The sequence below is a fragment of the Tyto alba genome, unplaced genomic scaffold (assembly GCF_018691265.1).
Source record: "Tyto alba isolate M040663 unplaced genomic scaffold, T.alba_DEE_v4.0 Super-Scaffold_18, whole genome shotgun sequence".
NCBI lineage: Eukaryota > Metazoa > Chordata > Aves > Strigiformes > Tytonidae > Tyto > Tyto alba.
This window is the reverse complement of record NW_024881280.1, coordinates 5,926,994-5,946,340: the sequence shown is the minus strand read 5'-3', so window position 1 is coordinate 5,946,340 and position 19,347 is coordinate 5,926,994. Positions and strand designations below refer to the sequence as shown.

The 19,347-nt window shown below is 48.7% G+C and overlaps 2 protein-coding genes across 4 annotated transcripts in view; one reads left to right on the top strand and one right to left on the bottom strand.

The window, feature by feature from the left end:
- Positions 1 to 17: 17 nt before the first annotated feature.
- On the bottom strand, positions 18 to 9,596 carry ARFGAP2 (ADP ribosylation factor GTPase activating protein 2). Of its 2 annotated transcripts, XM_042790746.1 has the most exons (17): positions 9,318 to 9,596; positions 9,086 to 9,204; positions 8,160 to 8,232; positions 7,496 to 7,627; positions 7,323 to 7,403; positions 6,417 to 6,519; positions 5,547 to 5,603; positions 4,954 to 4,998; positions 3,794 to 3,846; positions 3,231 to 3,367; positions 2,859 to 2,990; positions 2,246 to 2,374; positions 2,037 to 2,165; positions 1,533 to 1,659; positions 1,328 to 1,418; positions 1,091 to 1,209; positions 18 to 669 (listed from the first exon to the last, which is right to left on the bottom strand). In XM_042790746.1, the coding sequence occupies exons 1-17, from the start codon at positions 9,588 to 9,590 to the stop codon at positions 649 to 651; spliced, it is 1,821 nt and encodes a 606-aa protein (XP_042646680.1). In that variant the 5' UTR covers positions 9,591 to 9,596; the 3' UTR covers positions 18 to 648. The 2 variants fall into 2 exon arrangements, with proteins under 2 accessions (XP_042646680.1, XP_042646681.1); XM_042790747.1 differs by lacking the exon at positions 4,954 to 4,998 and having other exon boundaries at positions 9,318 to 9,592.
- DDB2 (damage specific DNA binding protein 2) overlaps positions 9,538 to 19,347 on the top strand; it is a 50,027-nt gene continuing 40,217 nt past the window's right edge. The window contains exons 1-2 of one of the 2 annotated variants that reach the window (XM_032993421.2): positions 9,538 to 9,635; positions 18,059 to 18,224. The gene's annotated coding sequence lies outside the window, so the exon portion shown is untranslated. Of the gene's footprint in view, positions 9,636 to 16,614; positions 18,225 to 19,347 lie in introns of those variants that run through there. The other variant, XM_042790748.1, reaches the window with a different exon arrangement.

Sequence of the window (19,347 nt, the reverse complement as noted above, 5' to 3'; positions counted from 1 at the left end):
CCAAAGGATCCAGTAAATAATAGTTACAGTACTTCTTTACCTGGGCCTTTTTTTGCTGATAATGTAATTAGAAGCTAAAAAAATAATCTTTGCTTCGATTTTTTTTCTCCTGCATCAATATATGCTGGTTTACAAGACAGTAAAAAGGATTATCCCATGGTAAATGTCAGACCCTGCAAATACAGAGGACTCCACAGCACCATGGATTGGGACCACTGAGCAGAACAAAAAAAAACAGTCATGTCCATGGGAACCAGGTAACATCATGTTCAGAAAAATAGTGTTCCCCTTTCCTCCATCACTTGGTGAGCTAAGGTATGGGCCAAGAACAGGAACACTGATGAGGGCAGCCCATAGAGTTCCTGTCATATCTTTTACAGCAGCAAGGTTAACCCTGTAAGAAGGCCTGTCTCCTCCACTGGCTAGTAGATAGCAGTGGGTATGAGGGCACATTGAATTTTAATAGAGTGGAATCCAGAGATATTTGGAAAGCATCCTGGGTGCAGCCATGTCCTGACCCCCTCTGCTTACCTTCTCCCCTCCCCACCCACCCCAGACAAACTAAGACAATCCTGCAGAGTTTACTCCAGGCAAAGGTGGCATCAGTGCCTCTTGCTGGCTTCCCTGTGAGTTGCAGTTCCTGGGTCATCAATATGAGCCGTAACGATCCTGGGGACGAAACACACCGAGACACCATGCTACAACACCTCATGCAAACTCCAGAGACCGCTAACAAGGTCTTGGGGTGTTTGAGATTGGAATGCAGCACAAGGTTACCTAGGCAGGACACCATGCAAAGGCAGGAAGTGTAACTGCCTTAACTTTTTTAAGTTCTGCCCAAGATTTGGGGGAAAAGGCATATCTGACAGGCAGAACAACGTGTCCTGGCCACCAGGAGAATAAAGTTGGCCAAGTTCACTAACCACCTGAAATTGCTCAGCTAGTATAGTCACCAGATAAAAACAGGTCTCTACCTGGGACTTCCCACGTAATTTGAAAAGACAATGATAATTCCAGCAGAAGCCAGGATTTGGTGAAAGTCCCTGAGCGTGACAATAGCCTGTGTGAAGGTGCTGTACTGTAACCTCACCTGGAGGGAGTTCATCACCCCGTTGGCTAGGACAGCCATCTTGCCAGCAACGGATTTCACACCTTGCTTGAACTGTGCAATGTCGGCTGCGGGTAGGACGTTTCCAATTGACACACCACCTACAAGAACCAGCAGGATTTAGCCCGGAGTCCCCCAGCTCCAGAGAGCACCCTGACCCCCTCCACTCCAGGTCCTCCAAAGCTGCCCCTTTCCTCAACCTGCCGAGTGCGAACAAACCTGAGTGCGCATTCTCAGCCTCTCCAAACAGGTCTGCAGAGCTGATGGCACTGCTGCCTGAGAGCTGCTGCAGTCGGGATCTGGCTTCATACTGCAGCAGAAAACAAAACAAAACCGTTAGAGCGCAAGCAAACGAAGCAGGACCTGAGCAAAGAGGAGACGAAGCCAGAGCTGTACCAGCCTAGGCACTACAGAATGCATCTACCTCAGCGTCCACCTCCCTCCCGAAGAACATATCTGAAGAGATAGCTTTAGCCCCTGCAAACTTCTGCCGAGCTTCATTGGATTCCACAACGGATGTCCTGTTCTCTGTCTCCCGCCTACCGGTGGGTCTGAGGAAATGAGAGAAGACATCTCAGCTTAAGCTCACCAACACAGGACAGAAACAGACTTCTCTCTCAGACCCCATCTGATCAAAGGAAAGCAACAAAGCCTCGGGTGGTGGCTACCATCAGGATTTTCTCCCCACCTCAGGAGAAGCCAGCACTTGATGACCACAAAGGCTGTATCAAACGTAGGGATACGACAGGCAAAGAAGTGCCCAAGCCTCTTTCACCAAAGGCCCTTTTTCTTGAGCTCGTACATGCCAGTTATCTTCTGTAGCACAAGGCTCCTATCATAACACAGCAGCATCTCTCCCCACAGCTCTCAGACCTATCCCTTTGTCCCGCACACAAGGAGGGTACAGTGGCAGTGGCAGGCACTTTACCTCTCTGAAACTGGTCGAATACTGGAAATGGTCACCTCAGGTTCCTCCTCTCTGTCCATACCCCATGAAGAATCCGTTTCCCATCGTGAGCCAAATGCATCTTCAAATGAGAAGGGACTATATTTGTACCTAGGTACCAAAAATAGGTAATTTAGGCCAGACATTAAATTCAGGAATGAGCCAAGGACTACACTGAAGCTGAGTCTTACTTGGGGGGTCCAGATGTAAAGCCTCCAGCATCTTCAAACAAGTCCAATTGGGAGCGGGATGATTTTGCAGCCAGCGGCGTTTCCTGCTCAATTACTTGCATCTCAGACATCACCGAGTGTGAAACAGAACTAGCACAACAAACAGGCAGTCAGGGCCCATGGGTCTGGCAGCACCCAGCCCCTACAACCAGCCTGCCTCAAAACTGAACCTGGCCTTCACAGGCAGGGCAGGTGCCACGAGTCCCAAGGGAGAGTTGTGGGATGTCAGCCCCCTTCATCACTTATCTAGCTTATCCCGACTCCCTTAGAAGTCTTGAGCTACTTTAAGGGAAGTGTTCTGCAGGGAGACATCTGTCAAGCAGCGGGGCTCTAGGGCTAGACACTGACAGGCCGCCCGCATCTTTGGAAAAGCTCAAATGAGAACAACAACCTCTGAACAGAGTGCCCACTCCTTCTGGCGCCCAAAGCATTTTTAGACATGGTTCAGCACATGAGCATTTTAAATCAGCTCCTTATCTGTTACAGGAGCAGGAAGCTCCTGCCTTCAGGAAACTTTTCCAGAGCAGGGTGCTTCCAAGGCACCTGTCTGTCCTTTGCCATCCACACCAAGTACCTTCTGGACACCAAGCCCATGCCCAGCCTCTCTGCTTGTTCACGCTTCTTCCCTTCAAGGTTCTGAAGTTTCTTCTCTTCCTTCTTCCGATCAAGCTGCAGTTCCTGGTAAGCCAGTCGCATTGAGGTGACTCTAAAGGAAAGAGCTATGGTGGGTACCAGCTCATTACCCTCTCCCCCAGCCCACGATGTGGAGGGGCAAGGCAGAGAATAACCCTGATAACCCATCAAAACACCCATTTCCACAACAGTTCTGCTAAAATTCTGCAGCATGTTCTGTATCCTCATTAGGTGGTCCTGAGGTGAACAGCATTAACCTCATATTACTTCTGCCTTATGTATGCAAGGTATTCAGCCCAAACAGGGCACTTACATGGACTCTTCAGCTTGTTTCCTGGACTCCACTGCCTGCTGCTCCCTCAGCTGCTCTGCCACCTGGGCTTGCCGCTCAATCTCACTGAAGCTCTGGCTGCTCACTTTCTGGGCTCCAAGACCTTTTTTTGCACCCAACTTGAAAAAAAAAAAAAAAAAAGAAAAGTGATTTGTTCATCGTAGAAGAAAACCAGAATCCTACTCCTTGCTGCACTGATCAGGCCTTCGTTCTCCATGTGTAGTCACAACCTACAGACCCACCAGAGTGTGCAGCAGAGTACAAAAGAACACCCAAGAGTTAAACCACCAGTGGCCAGTGCTAAGGTATCAGCCACATACGCTTCAGACCATAATGAGTAATGATGCAAAACCTAATTGTTTTTTTCCATTAGTATATAAGCTGTATTTCAAAATAAACAGCGATAGAATCAGAGCTCTTCCTTCCCCAAATGGATCTCTCACTACATGGCTTCATAAAGGGCAGAAAGCAAGGGCCAGGGAAAGAACAGCAGTAACATGAGACATGCTCTATCTCCTCTCCATAACACACGAGCTCAGACATACCCCTTTCTTGGCAGCTCCTGGCTTCTTCTTTCCAATGAGGGAGGATTTAAGTTCTGCAAGAGGACAGAAGCAGCAAATAAGCAGAAGTGAATTAATTTAAGAAGCCAAAATTAGTCAGCAACCCACACGAACATCCACCACAGTCCAGCTGCTACAGAGTCCAGGGCACACCATGCAGCTTTACATCAGAAGCCTGTGTGACTTCACTCAGCCGAGAAAGATGCACTCAGAAGCTCCACAACTGCAGGCTGGTGGCCTAGAGAAGCATGTCCATTGCTGGAGAAACTTGTACGTGAATTAAGACCTTTGAATAGCTCCTCCAAATGCCATGCAGTTGGTGACCCTATCCAGTAGGGATCAGGGTAGCTAGAGAAAGACTAGATTTATTCCATACGTAAATACAAGAAAATGCAGCTTCAGAGCCATACGAAGGTCAGCGCCTCACCAATACCTCGGGGACAAAGAAGCAAGAACCCTAAGCTCACGTTTACACGAACAGACCAATGACAAAATGGACCTAAAGTGCAGTGAGCTGTAAAAGCAACAGGTCCCCCAACACCTTGCACCAGGAACCTGTCACTCCGAGGGCATGACGCATGCCACACTTGTAAAACCAGCCAAGGTCCGGCCAAGCAGCAGATGCCTGGGGAAAAGTGCAAGAACAAAGCAGAGAGGAACTGCCCAGGACATTTTCCCAGCTTCCAACATGTAGCTCCAAATTATCACTCTCGTTGGGCTTTCCTTCCATAGAACTGTCTCCTTACTTTCGACACCCACATGACTTGCCAACTCATACCTTAGATCATTCTTGACAGCCTTTCCTGTATCTTTTCTAGTCTTGCTGTAAGTTTTTGAAATAGATGGGTTCAAAACATTCACACTATCCAAGACTGTTTTCAGCTCACTGTTCCTAACATTTGATTTGGAGTTGTTTGGGATTTTTTTTTGTTACTGTCCGGAAACATTTAACAGAAATGTCAGTAAGATCCCTTTCCAGATACAGAACAGCTGGTTTAGATCCCAATACAATACATGTAAGCTTTGGCTCATTCTCTCCCTCCAAGCACAGGAAGCTAAAGTTGAGAGTTGAAAGCAGAGTCACAGAGGGGCAGGCAGAGTTGTCACAAGCAGCCAGCGCAGGCCAGCTGTTAGCCAGTTACCTCTGGCAGGAGCAGACCCTTGTGTTGACAGATACATGGACATGTCTGAGGAAGAGACATAAAACACGGGGAATGAATAGACGCTTGAGGACACGGTTTTCCACCCAGGATGAATCCACTGTGGGCTAGTGTGCTGTTTTTTGGCTGGGATAGAGTTGATTTCCTTCATAGCAGCTAGCACGGGGCCATGTTTGGGATTTGTGCTGAAAAGGGTGTTAATAACACAGGGATGTTTTGTTATCGCTGAGCAGCGCTCACACAGAGCCAAGGCCTTTTCTGCTCCTCACCCCACCCCAGCAGTGAGGGAAGCCTTGTTCAGCCAAGTTATAGATATGTAAATGCCAAGTTTTGTCCAAAGCTCAAAAAATTAAAGGAAGCTTTTGAGGTGACAGCTTTGAACTCAACCATCTAAAGGAGGAAACCTCCAGTAAACTCTGGCTTGGTTTTGGGGTTTAGGGAGATAATAGCTCAATGGGAAGATAAACTCCTTTAGACATTCTGGAAATTGGTTCATCAGTTCCAGCTCCACTGAGCTTACTACTCAGCAGATAAGAGCACGATTGATCTGAGAGACAGCGAAGAGTCCTACTTACCTAGAGGAGCTTTAGGGGATGTGCTCAACAAGTCAATAGAAGGGCCCTGGCTGGAACCTGTGGGCACAAAAACAGAAGAAAAGATTCAGCAGAGAGATTCGCAACCCCTTTCTTTTCAGTGTGCTCACAGTTCCACTACATCTCTTTTACCTCCTCTGCCTCCACCCCAAACAAGCTAAGTTACAGTTTGAAACGTGCAATTTCCCACACACGATGACTTCACGCCTCCTCTGCCCCCACCCCAATCGAGCTAAGTTAGTTTGAAACGTGCCATTTCCCACACACAACGACTTCACATCTCCACAGAGCACATTATTCCCTCTGCAGTGTTCTTAACACATTAAAAGAGAGCAAACACTCTGCAGGGGAATACAGAAAGCTATTTCCAGTTACGGCTGTGCCCCCAGATTCTCAGTTTCTTTGTAATTCACCCTAGAAACGTGTTTTTTGTTTATTTTTTTTTGTTTGTTTGTTTGTTTTGGTTTTTTTTTGTTGTTTTTTGTTTGGTTGGTTGGTTGGGTTTTTTTTGTTTTTTGCTTTGTATTCATAGATCATTTCCAGACCCACCAAATTCAAGAGATAGAAGAGAGTCTTTAAACAAATAATTATGTCTGGAAGCAGGGAAATGGGGCAGCTAACCCCCAACACAGTTTTGTGTGCATTTCAGGAAAAGCAGAGAACTGATCCCACACAGAGCAATGTTTTCAGAAGTCTCTGCTAATTTAACTAAACATCACAGAGTGCACAAAGATTCCACCCCTTCAAGACTGAACCAAAGGAAAAGCTCAGCCCTTCCAAACGTGATACAGAAGCGTATGCTCCTGGAAATGAAGCCAGGCTCTTGGGAAAATTATTCAGCAGGGAACTCACTCAACACTTCACTGCCTTCTGACGACTTTGCTGCTTTTTCCAGCTCTGAGGAAGACTGTGCAGGATTCTGGCTGGCATCTGCTACATCCCAGGTACTGGAAGACTGCAAGGAGATTCCAGTGATTTGCAGAAGAGAAATGAACCCCACAATCCTGAACTCCAGGTTTAGTGACCTGTATTCAGTTTTAGGCCAAAGGAAACATGTTCTAAACTCCAGACTATGCCTTCACTGAAGATAACACATGGACAAGTCCACATTCCCTTAGCTGGGACAAAAATTAAAGAAAAAACTAGAAGCTAAGCTGAATGAAAGGCCAGGAAGAATGATAGCATCACTCAACAGCAGTATCAGAGTCAGCTACTGTGAGGACTTTCCAGGTTAAATCTGGGACAAAGAGCATGAATGAGTTTCCCTGGAAGAAAAATAATCTCAGCTTCCACTGTCTTTATTTCCATACAGCCAATTCTCATGGCACTCTATTCACTTGAGAAAGTCCGCCTAGCATTGTGTGAACAGTTGCCCAAAGCCACTTTACCAGGGTTTATCCACTGAAAAGCTGACTAACCCAGAAGTTTAAAGTAATAGCCAGTCCTTGCTTCAACTGTACACAGAGACTTTGCATTAATGCAGCACACAAAGCATTTTCCAGCGAGTAGCTGGTAGCTCTGAGTATTCCTTGAAGATAAAGATATTCTTGCACAGGATGTGAATATTACATGCTCCGTGAAGGACGGTTTAGATATGTGACTATGTCCCGGACTGGTGACTGAATTTTAGTTCCTCCACATTAGTACTGAATGAGAGTATAACTTCAAGTCCTTACAAACTAAGTGGGACGGCTCGGGGCCGCACAGCTGGCTACTTGAGAGCTGTTAATGCTGTCTGGTTTAGACAATTCTTCTCACCTGCGTATGCTCCATGAAGAAATCAGCATCACTCTTGTCAGGGGAGTGCCCAGGGGCACCACTCAGTCCATCTATAAGCAGCTGAAAAGAGAAGAGGGGAAAAAAAGACGATATCCTATGAGACTCAGCATCCAGCACTACACATCTAACAGTACAGAGCTGCTCAGACTTACATCAGTGCCGTACTTGGCCATGGCAGCACTTGCCAGCTGCTGGATCTTCTCCCTGTACATCTGAGCAGCTCGACTATTATACTTTGCGTTGGCATCTGTGGTAGTGCAGCCGTGCTGGCGGAAGAAAGCAGTCTGAAAAGAGACCGACATTCAGTCTCCCGACTGCTAGATCAGACTCAAGCAAGCATGAGACATTAACTTAAACTCAACAGAAAAAAAGAAGCTTCCCAGAGACAAGGGACAGAATACTGAGCACACAGCACAAACCAACCACTCATTGATCAGCTTTCTCCACAAAGTGTCACTCCAGGCCCCAGAGGGCTAAGAAAACACCCCTGTCTTCTACAGGAGGATGCTTCTGAGTCACAACGCTGAGCGTGAGCTTTCCAACTGATGGGTGTTACTAACTCCTTTCCCTTAAGAGGACTATATCTCTCATTTAAATATGTAAGGAAATAACAAACCGGCATATCAGAAAGCAATGTGTTCAAAGGTCACGGTCTGCATTCTAAGCACCCTTGACAAACACCTCCCCTCATGCCACATTTCCCAAAAAGATGGAGAGGTTGGTACCCTGAAAGCCACACCGAGGAGAGGGTCAAGAAACAGAGGACGTGGATTAGCAAGAGAGAAAGCAAGCAAAATGCCTACAGAGGCTCCTCACCGCGTTGGCATTGCTGCCCACTTGCATGCACCTCAGCTGGAACCAGTTCCAGTTAGAATCCAACTCTGTGGACCTGTGTGAGAACAAATCATTTCTATTAATAATGTGCAGGACGTGCCAAATACAAAGGCAAGCTCCGAGCTAGAACGGTCAGATATTCCATTGCTATTCCCAGAATATATGAGGCAAAACGGGAAAAGAACATTTCGGTAGCTTCTCTGCTCTCATAAGAAATTAATCTGAACTTTTAAAGTGAGGAAAAAACCCCAGTTCTACCTTCACACCAAACAACAGCGTACTGACTGGGAGGACCTCTTGCTTGTGTTGCTTAAGAGGGCGGAGCCTGAGCTAGCAAAGCACGGCCAACAACTTTCATTTTACATCTGACCTCGCCACAACATGAGAGATTCATATTCAGGCTGTCCCACGGATCGGGCCACAACACATGACAAAGCAAGTGAGAAAACAGCCAAGTAAAGCCGGTGAGAGAGGATGCCTCACACCGGTTACTCAACTTACCTCTGACTAAGTAAAGGTCGCAGCTCCGTTACTTACAATGCTATTTTTTTACAAGCACTGAAAATCAGATCAATCGGCTGAAAACCCAACACCATCTCCCCCGCTACGCTGAAAAGATTAAATGCTATTCCTCTTTTTGCCTGACTCAGCATTACAAGAAAGCCTTCCGTGCTGCTGCCTCACCGGCGGGATCCGCTCGCCCCCCGCCCCCGGCAGTCCCACCGCCCTCCCGCCAGGTTAAGCGGAGGCGCCTCACAAACCGCCCCCCCCCGGGCTGAGCCACCCCAAAACCTCCGGCGAGCCGGCGCCCCCCTCCCGCCGCCCCCTCCCTCCCTGCGTGTGCTCCCGCGCCGCCGGCCTGCCCGGCGCTCACCCACGGGCCACGCTCCCCGGCCCCCCCCACGCACCTGACGAAGCTGAGGTGGACGCCCAGCGACCTGTGGACGCCGGAGCAGTCGATGCACAGGAACACCCCGTAGGTGACGCTGGCCCAGCTCGGGTTCTTGGCGCCGCAGTCGAAGCACGACTAAAGCGAAGGCAGAGGGACGGCCGGGCTGAGGCTGAGGCTGAGGCGGCGGCGACCCCCGACCCCCCCCTCCCCACGAGCCCCGGAGCCCGGGAAGCAGCCCGCCCCGCTACCTTGTTCGCCGGCGCTGCCCGGAGCCGCTTGAAAAGAGTCTGGATCTCCGTCTTGCTGGGCTCCGCCGCCATGATCTCTCCTTCCCAGACCGCACTGCGGCGACGGGTGCCGCCGGGCCCGCGGTACGGGTGCCGCCTGAGCCCACGCCGGCCCACGGACGGCTCCCCGCGGGGGTCAGCCCCCGCCGCCATGAAAGGGGGGGGGGGGACCCCACCTTCCCCGGGCGCAGGGGCGGTGTTTCGGGCCAGGGCCCCTCCTCGCTGACGCGCCATCGCCCGCGTCGCAGTCTGTGGCCTTCCTCCCGGGCGGTAACCGAGGTAGGGAGTTTGTTACTTCAAGCCCAAAGATGGTGTCAGGGCCTTAAAGTACTATATTACCTGCCTGGAAGCAGGAGGGAATGGACTGGAAAGTCCTTCAGTTATAATCCAAGAAAAACAGAAAAAATTAGGGTTGCGCTTTGAACTAAAAGTCAGTGGCACGTAGCCCATTTCATGCTTTAGCCAAAAAGAAACCCCACCCCAGAGTGAGTGCAGAGGAATGGGAGGTTCAGAAAGGCAACAACAAAAGCTACTCAGCGTGGTATTATTAAAATGCAGTAGATTGTGATTTCCTTACTTCCAAAGGGAGATTGGTCTGTAACACCACCTTGCCACTGAAAAAAAAAAAAACAGTTAAATGTACCAACATCTGGACAACTTTCAGTTTAAATTTAAAGGTTTTCCTTTCACTCATTTCCACAGATATGTAAGGTAGACCGTAGAATTCGTTGCAGTAGGAACCTAGGACCCATGATCCTAGCAAGATCCATAAGGCCTTGGGACATACAGATGCAATCAGGAACAACTGAGTTGTTGAGCAAAAAAAAACCCAGCAGTAAACCCCTGCAGGTTTAGCAGGGGTATGGAGTCCAGCGTTCTGGGAGTCAGCAAAGCTCTGACTACATGATCAGAGCGAGACCTGATACGGGAGGCACGTTGCCTTACAGTAAGATGAGAGGCTTCTGGCTGACAGGTCTTATTCAAGGTACTTGGAGATGAACTGGGTAGTGAAGCCTGATCTAGCCTGCCAGGGCTCATTCTTGGCAGCAGTCTTGTCTTAAGTAGCTCCTGGTGTCTGTTGCTGTTGTTACGCTACCTTAATTGTGCCTATATACCCATTTCTGGGATTACACAAGCTGTACTGGGGAATCAATTCAGGTAGAAGTAACCGATAGCTTTTTCCTCACAGCTATTTTTAAACCAGTTGAGTTCCCCCATGCCATTCATGGTGCAGCTGTCCTGGCAGTCACTCCAGGAGAGCTGATATCAGGAGATATCTAGGAGAAGGAGAGCTGTGAGGGGCCATTCCCGTGGCCAGCGGGGCTGGGCCCTCATCAGCCATGGCCCGTCACCACAGTACCTGGGCAAGGAGGGCCAGGAGGGTCCAGGGTAGCGGCCAGATTTGACCAAGAACTGCGATAGCTGGGCAAGCTCACGATGATGAGATAGTCTGCAGTCAAGCTGGGAAGTCAATCCCCAGGTCTGTATCAGGCCCAGCAACTGCCAGACATGTCTGTGGTGACAAGGCAAGTCTGAGGTCAGGCTGGCAAACCAGCCGACAGGTTGGGATTAACAAAGCACAACCAGGAAACACTATTCTTCCAATCTAGCTCAGACAGGGACTGGTGGCTCCGGGCCAAGCTTAAATGGAAACACCTCCATCCTGGCGGGCAGAGGGTGTGGGTACAGGCCCCGGGTGAGGCTGTTCAGGACAGTTATGGCCTGTTAGTGCACTCAGGGCCCTGAGAGGCAAAACTAGACAGAAAGTCAGGAGAGAGACTGTGTGGTGCCAGGGTGGAGGCTGCGTAAGCTGCGTCTGGTCGTGTAGAGGAGCAAGTTCAGGTGATGTGTGTGCATTGGGAGCGGAGGTGTTCACGTTGGCTCGAGCAGACTCAGCCCAAGTTGCTCGCTCCTGCCTGTGTCACCGGCTGTAGTGAGGTGCTGCTCCCTTCCTCTGCTGGCTCTCCTCTCCCTAGGTCTGCGTTTGGCTGTGTGATAGGGGTTAGGAGGGACAGAGTCTGTTCGTGCTGGCGTTACGCCCGCCGGGGCTTGTGAGAGAGAAACCGCATGTGCCCCAGAGGAGCCAAGGCAGCCTCCGAGGCCAGTAGGTCAGTGTCACACTTTGTCTCTGCCCCTCTGTGCCAGGAGACATGGGGAGATACAGTGCAGGCTCCTCACCTCCGTGGGGTGTGCGCAGTTTTTGTTCACTGAGCTGTGTCTTGCTACAGCAGGGTGATTCGAGCTTCTCTGGTTCAGCTGGGTCCCTTGCAGGCCTTCCAGCCCATGCTGGTTGCTCCAAGTCCTGGCAAAGCTGCTGATCCTGTCCATCAGTTTTACATAGAAGCAGCAGGAAGAGCATGCTGCTGGTCTGAGAAATAGCTTCTTTTTGTTGCCTTTGTCAGTACAGGAAAGACCTCCTGCTGTTGACTGTTCCCTGCAAGCGCGTGCTGTCACTGCACAGTTCTTGCTATTTCCTGCATCTCTTTCTTTTGCATCTCACGTGCTTTGGTGCTGAATTTCTGAGCTCCAAGCTGGCAGCCTGCTCTTTGGCCTTCGGCTTCCCTGTCCATCTACATCACATCTGACATCTGCCTCTTTCTTCCTCACTGCTGTGACATCAGATCCTGAGCCCGATGTAGCCTCCTAATCAGAGATCGCCTCGCTTGTTACCTACCTCTGTCAGTAAAAGATAGTCCCCAGCATCATCCAAAAGGGTGAAGGAAAGCAAAGGACAGTGACCAGGCTTGTTCTTGGAGTCTGCCATACCACTGGGGACACTTTTTCAGTACAGAAGTCTTGTTGTCTGAGGACATAAGGTTACTGTGAAAGTCGGCTGGAGAGGCTCAGGAGCGAAGTCCTTTGATGGGGATAAAACCTGCCCTGCATTTGCAGGTCTGAGCCAAGGGGAAGAGAGAGTGCTGCTCTGGGAGTCTGTTCAGAAGCAGGGAGACAGAGGGGAGGAGGGGCCTCATGTTCTTCCCACTACCCAGCAAAGAACGTGGGTGAAAGGACTATGCAGGAGCGGGATGAGGTGGCTGAGTCCCACTCTCCTGCTCAGAGCTGTTGGCCTAATGCTTTTGCTGAATGAGAAGATTAGGAGAGTGGGGGCAGCACATTCAGTAAACTTCCCAAAAAATAAATGGGAGATACACTTTCACATGGATCACAGCATGAGCGGAGGGGTACCAGGAATCTACAGTGATGCCTTGGGGAAAGCAGCAATTCCTAACACAAGGGGTTTTGTTTTCTTTTTTTTTTTTTTTTTTTTTTCTTACCAAGCAGCTTACAGACACTAACTAAGCCGTATGTTTTCCCCTGGGGATAGTCAGTAACCCTGGGAGAGAGCTCTGCTCGGTATTTCAGGGCAGCCTGCCTATTCCTGGTAGTGGAAAGAGCAAGCATAGCCACAAATGGAGGAGAGGAGGAAAGGAGAATCTGATAGAAAGCGTTCTCCCTCTTGCTAGAGCAAGGGATGGATTCTCAGCAGGTATACCCCTTCCCAGAGAGTGTAAGAAGATGCTCCAAATTTCCTGTAGCTTCAAGGATCATATAGAAGACTTTTCCTTTGGTTGGGTTAGGTTTCTGTCAGATCAGCAAGCTGCCCTGCATTTCCCTAAGTTTACATATTTGCTGGGATTGATGCAAGGGAAGCAGCTGGCTGAGAGTCGTGGGTGACCAGTCTGCCAGACTGAGTGTAATTAGTAGGTGCCTCCCTAGGAAAAAGTATAACACTGAGGCAGGCAGTCGTGTCACACACCAACTCCATGCAATGCTTCCAGCAAGATCTAAGATAAGGAGCTAATACACTATGTGTAGAGGTATTTTGTTCAGGTTTACAACTCTATGCGATTTTATTGCCATCTTACAAATGTGGTTTGGAGAAAAGCCAGCAAAGGTAGAAGGAACACACAAATTAAGGATCAGAGCGGATGGGTAACTCAGGAGATACTGAGGAGCACAGCCACGGTTGGCTTGATCCAACTAGGGGTTGTGTTGTAGCCAAAAGGCTGTGCCTGCTGCGTATGCTGTCCCTTGCAACCACTCTGGCAAGTGGTGGCCGTGGGCCGAGTCGCGTCCCTAGCCCTGCGCAAATGCTGACTGTCATTGCATGACTGAGCTGATCTGCTTGTGCGATTGCTGAAGCAAGTAAGGGAAGGGCTAGGGAGCTTTGAAAGGGAGAAGAGAGGACTACCCCTTCCACTTGTTCTAGCCGACATTGCTGGGCTGACAGGCAAAACTGCTGGGGTTTGGTGGAAAAGGGAACTGGAGTCTGGGGCCAGGGAAGGGGCATGCTGCTCCCGATTGCTCCCGAGTACTTGTTAGGTGAGTGTGTGTGTCTGTGTGTATATATGTGTGTCTTCAGGCTTTTCTTTTGTACCCCCATTTCCAATATTCTAATTGAATGTTTATTTTCAAACATCTAGTAGCATCACCTCTGACTGGCCTGACAGGTACTCAGGACTTTGGAGGCTTTGGGGATACCCCAAAGCAGGGGTGAGCTGGCAGATGTGCCCTGGGGTTTCCTGGATCGGAGGAGAAGTTTTAGACCTTGCTGTAATGCTCAGTTTGGAGATGTTACAGGTATCCCTGCCAGGAGCAGGCTGTTTGGCAGGTGACAGTCACACAAGTGACATACAGCTTCAAGTCCTACTCATCACACCATATGGAAGCAAGGTGGGCAGTGCGCAGGCCCCAAGCTACCTCACCCTCCTTTGAGGCCAGTTCACAGCACAGGCACTAACTTGCTTGAGGTCAGAGCTGGCAGGGATGTCCTCCTAACAGACATGACCCTTCCAAGTCTTCCAGCGGACATGTAATCTCTTTTCCCTGAAGATCACCCTACTCTCCAGAGTTTTCTAAACTGAATCCTTCTCGTACAGGGACTAGTTGCTTACAGTCCCTACAAGCGTAGGAAGCTTGCTGAAGCAGAGCAGGCAGAGCTAATGGAAAAGACAAGGTGAGCACGGCAAGATGAGAAAGCTGTTGGCTTACTATAAAGCTCTTTTGTAAACATACACAGTGCAAGCACTGCTGTCAGACAGGTTATTGTGAAGGATTTGGGTGGAGAGGGAGTAGGTAGCAGTGCTTCAGCTCCGCAGGTGGCCACAATGCCTAGAGAGGATGCAGGGCCACTGGTGAGACAAACATCCATAGGACTGTGGATGCAGCATTCCTTAGGAACTGTGTAGCACCTGTAGGGAAGCTCTGAGGAGAATTTAAGGGAAAGGACCAGCATGGGCGCAGTTGGGGGCAGCGACTGTTTTGATGACAACCTCCTGCTGAAAGCAGGAACAATAGACTCAGGAAGGAAAGAGCTAGTGAAGTCAAAGCAGAAGAGTGCAGGACCTGGAAGAAGACTTCCAGCTGGTAAGGTAGAAAGGAAAGGCAGGGAGGAAGGGACTACAGTATCTGTAAATAGCTGGACCCAGTGAAAGCACTGAGACTGAAGAGGAGAGATTATAGGCCCCCACACTAAGGCGGAAGAAGTGCTGACCACCACTACATTGCTTGTGGAGAAAGGAAGTCTCAAGCTGCAGCTGTAATTGCTTTAAGCTGAGAGACTGACAAACCAGGAACCTTTGCAAGCTGGGTGACTGAATGATGAAAAAGAGGACACAGGCAGTAAAATGAATGTGCTGAAAGCAGCTGAGGTGATTTGGCCTGAAAGTTCACTGGAGCCACACTGCTTAGTCAAGATGTTTCAACAGAAAACCAGCCAATTTCTTGCAGTTGCACAGCCTACCCCTTTGTCCCCTCTCCCCCTCCTTTCAGCGAGGATTTGTTCATCTTCAGAAACATCTTCTCATATTCATCCTCTTCGATCTTCTAAGAACCCAGGTAGCTCGGTAAACAGTCTCACTCCCTGCAGCCCCTGAGTTTTACAGCTCCTCATAGCCTGGATCTGGGCAGTGGTGCAACACTTGGTTTCAAGTCTTTTTTTCTGTTTTTCTGTTTCTCCTTTTTTTTTTTTTTTTTTTTTGTGTGTGTGTGCAAGGTCACCCTTTGCCTCCTATCCCACAGCTTTACTATTCTTGCTTGTATTTCACCACCTTTCCCGACAGCCTGTAGTTGATATTTTCCAACCACATTTCCATGGGTCAAGATGGAGTTTGTGGTCCTGGCTTTGTTTCACGTTCAGCCCCATGACCAATTTGCAGCCAGCCAATACGCAGTTACCCTATGAAGAATCACGGGTCAGCCTGAGTGGAGTGTTCACGCCTGTTTTAACTCCAGCACCAGCTTTCTTCACAAGCAGGGGGGAATTTTGCAGCCTGATGCCCGTAAGCATAATGCCGCCAGCTCTAGAAATGCAACGGAGGCAGCCCCAGTTCACACACGGCCTGCACGACGTCGCTCAGGGAGAAGCTGCCTGAAATAGCGGAGCTGAGCTCCCCGGAGCTGCTGCCTTGGGCCTTGTGGCCAAAGGAGTGCAGGGCAGCTTCCAACAGCTCCGAGGGGTCTCATTGCCTCCTGCTTGCACCTGCCTCACCGCTTCGTGCCAAGCAAAACAGCCACCAGCAAGGACACGGGATGGGGAAGTGGGATGGAAAGTAAACCAAAGCACCAGCGGCCCCCGACTCCACGCCGGGCTGCGGGAGTGCCACCGAGAGTCAGAAGCCAACCACAACTCTCAGCTGCCGCCACAGAGCACAGCTGTCCTGTGGGCTCTGCCACCCAGATTTTGCCTACGGGGCAGAAACGTCGTTAATGGGTTGAGCAAGCTCAGCTGCTGCTTTGGGGAAATGGGTGTCACAGAGAATCTGTAAGTTCCTCTTCCTAGAAAATTCATGATCAACAGGAAAGCCAAGCTTTGCGTGATACTTCAGAAATGCTTTTCCAGGAACATGCCAGAACCAAATTAATTATCTACCAACCACAGATGTACAAGCTTTCCACAAGGAGTGGCTTTATTAAAAAAATAAAATATGACTAGATAATGCTTTCATTGTGTTGCCCATCAGGCACAGAGATGCATCTGTATGTTTTTACAGAAGCCATGGGGGAAGAATAGGCTTTGCTGGCCTTCTGGAATTCAGGCACGGCAATTAATGTGTGCATGCCTCTGCTCACACACAAAACTTCTGGCATGGCATAGATGACAAGTTTCAACTAGAGCCTTTGTGGTTAACAAACTCTCATTTTCTTCTATGGAAAACTAAGTCTCCAGGCAGAGCTAGTAGTTTAATAGATCATTAGATGCATTTGTTGTGGCTTGTTTTTTTGTTGTTTTGTTTTTTGTTTTTTGGTTTTTTTGTTTGTTTGTTTGTTTGTTTTGTTTTGTTTTGTTTGTTTGGGTTTTTTTCTTTTTCCCCCCCCTGCTCCAGCTGGTTCTTTACTACACAAGCTCTCTTTTACTAATCCATTTGGTTTTGGGTAGCCAGGCAGCCAAGTGCCATGCTAAAATTTACAGTGTACAGTCCAGCCAAGCAACCCTTCATTCTCGATGTGTGGTCTCCTGTCCATTAGTTAGGTTTTTGGCAGGAATTTCTGATGTACAAACATTCCTTTAGGGGACTTGTTCACACCAGCTGCAGTATGCCCCTATTTCTGGAAACCTTGAAGCAGCCCAGTATGATCAGGTGGTCATGTTTTCCTAGGACAAACAAATCTGTTCAGACTTTGTCCCATGGAATTTCAGGTTGTTTGTACTGTAATCAGAGGTCCTGTCTGCTGGACATTTCTGTCCTCATAGCAGGTTCTGACCACACCTACCTCCATCCCTCATTAGAGCTTGACTAGAACTCAGGAGAGGAATTGAAGTCAAGCCTCCACCTTATCCTTTGTAACTCCCTTCTAGAATTTTTTGACCTTTTATGAAAAGCTAGCATTAACGTTTGAAAATATCCAGGCTACCGAGGTAAATTTCAGTATTCATTATAGCCCATCTCAGGTCATTTTATCCCTCTCATCTCCCAAGCCTGGCAGGCAAGCTTTCTTCACCTTCACATTGTGTTAGGACAAAGCAGCAGCAAGTGATGCAGTTGTGGGTCAGCGAGTGGAACACTTGCAGTTACAGTACAACACTGATGATACTTTACCTGGGACAGAGTACTGAAAGTAGAGACTAGATCCTTAAATAAATCCAAGTGCTTATACACTGACATCTCTAATTACACGGCATAAGCTTAGAGGTTTCTTCAAATATTGGAACTAGAGTAACAGATAAATTCATAGCTAAAGCCAGGCTTTTTAAATGTCTGTTGCTTGGATCTTTAATTGCCTTTTGGGAATACTTTCTCTTTTCTTGAGAAATGACATTACCGAGTCAGAACAAAATGCTTTAGCCTTGTTCTTTTGGTTTGCACCCCTCTCCCCCCTTCATGAAGTACAGCGGTAGGGATATTTTGAGCAAGACCTTTCAACAGCTGATGCATTTCTGTGGTCCAACAAAAATGCTGAAGAGCATTGGTCTCAGATCTCTTTGTCCATGGCAGACTACATTTCAAGGGATCCAGTGTAAAACCTGTAAAAGGTTAGTTTCTGCTCTGTCTAGCAGGCAGGCAACAAGTGTTTGTGATTCTTTCATCTCTCATTAAGTTAACAGTGTTTGAATCTGTCCATCCCCACCTCCTTTTCAGACTCCACTTGTTAAACATCCATTTTGGCTCACGAGCTGCTGTTAACATTCTGCAATCATTTAATCCCAAACGCTCGCCTCTGACTTCAGAATTCCTTACCTGTATCACCCCTTTTCCAAACAGCTCTGAAGCAGTTTGCCCTGGTGTGGCTGGCGGAGGACGGACTGCGCTTTGCGAGTCTGACTTAACCAAGTTCCTCACAGATGCTAACCCAGGATAAGAATCTCACTACAGAAGCTACTGCAAACTCACAATGCATCTCAACAACAGTTTCAAGCAGATGTAGTAGGTAAGCCATTTTTTAAACTATTGTTTGGTTTTCTGTGTTTTCTCAGAAGTGGTAGCTTTTCCTTTTTTTTTTTTTTTTTTTTTGTTCCCTCAAGCTCTTGGGCTCATCCTGTACAGAACATGTGCATCAGTCCTCATGTTTGAATACGCAGAGCACTAGGGTTAGGACCCCTCTTTGTCTCAGTAGCCTCAGAGGCTTTCAAGGGCAGAAAGACAAACCAGATAAAGAGGTTTGATAGGGCCTCCCTGGTGGGTGGCACTTAAGAACTGGGCGTAAGTCCCCCTGCAGCAATTCAGGACCAGAAGAAGAGTTATCCCTCTATAGCTAATGTTGTGCCAGCCAGCAGGGAGCTTCCATGCTCCACTACCCTTCATCACACTGCAGGGGTCATTGCAAAGCAGGGAGTGCACTTCCAGCATGTGTAAGTCAAGAATATGTAGGGGAAGGAAGAAGAGCATCTCTGCTGTGCACTGAGTGTTCATGAAGAAGACCGGTATAGCCAAAATGATCTAGAAGCAATACAAACCCCAACCCCTACTAGTGCATTTAGGGGTCCTGAACAGAACAGCACTGGAATGGGGCTGCTTTTTTGTTAATACCAGCCTTCAATGTGTGTCATTCCAGCTCAGGGAACATTCGGTCAACTCCTACCTGCTGCCAGACAGTTCTGTTCACAACTTGTTAGCCTGAACAGCCGCATCATGCGAGACGGAAGGCACTTTCTCCCGTCCCCATGGTATACTATTGTTCATCCCTGGTGTTATACCAATAAATCTCAAAGCAGTGGGAGGGGACAGCCAGGCTGTTGAAGCTGTATCACTTGTACCAGCTGCCTCACCAGGGGAACCAGCAAGCCTGCAGGTGAAGGATACTGAAGGCTTCTGAAGGATGGGGGAGAATAAATAGATTTCTGCCTGCCAGCTTGAGCCAAAAAGGGGAAGCAATACTACAAGTTCCCTATTACCCTGAACATCCAAAGTTCTTTGAACAGGAAGCTTGGGGGCAGGGTAGACCCCACCACCCTATGGATGCGCGTGCGTTGAAGCCAAGGAAGTCTGCTTTCTCTGTTTTGAAGAGCTGTGTGTGTCACTTCTCTCCCTTCACCGAGTGCGAGTCAAGAGGA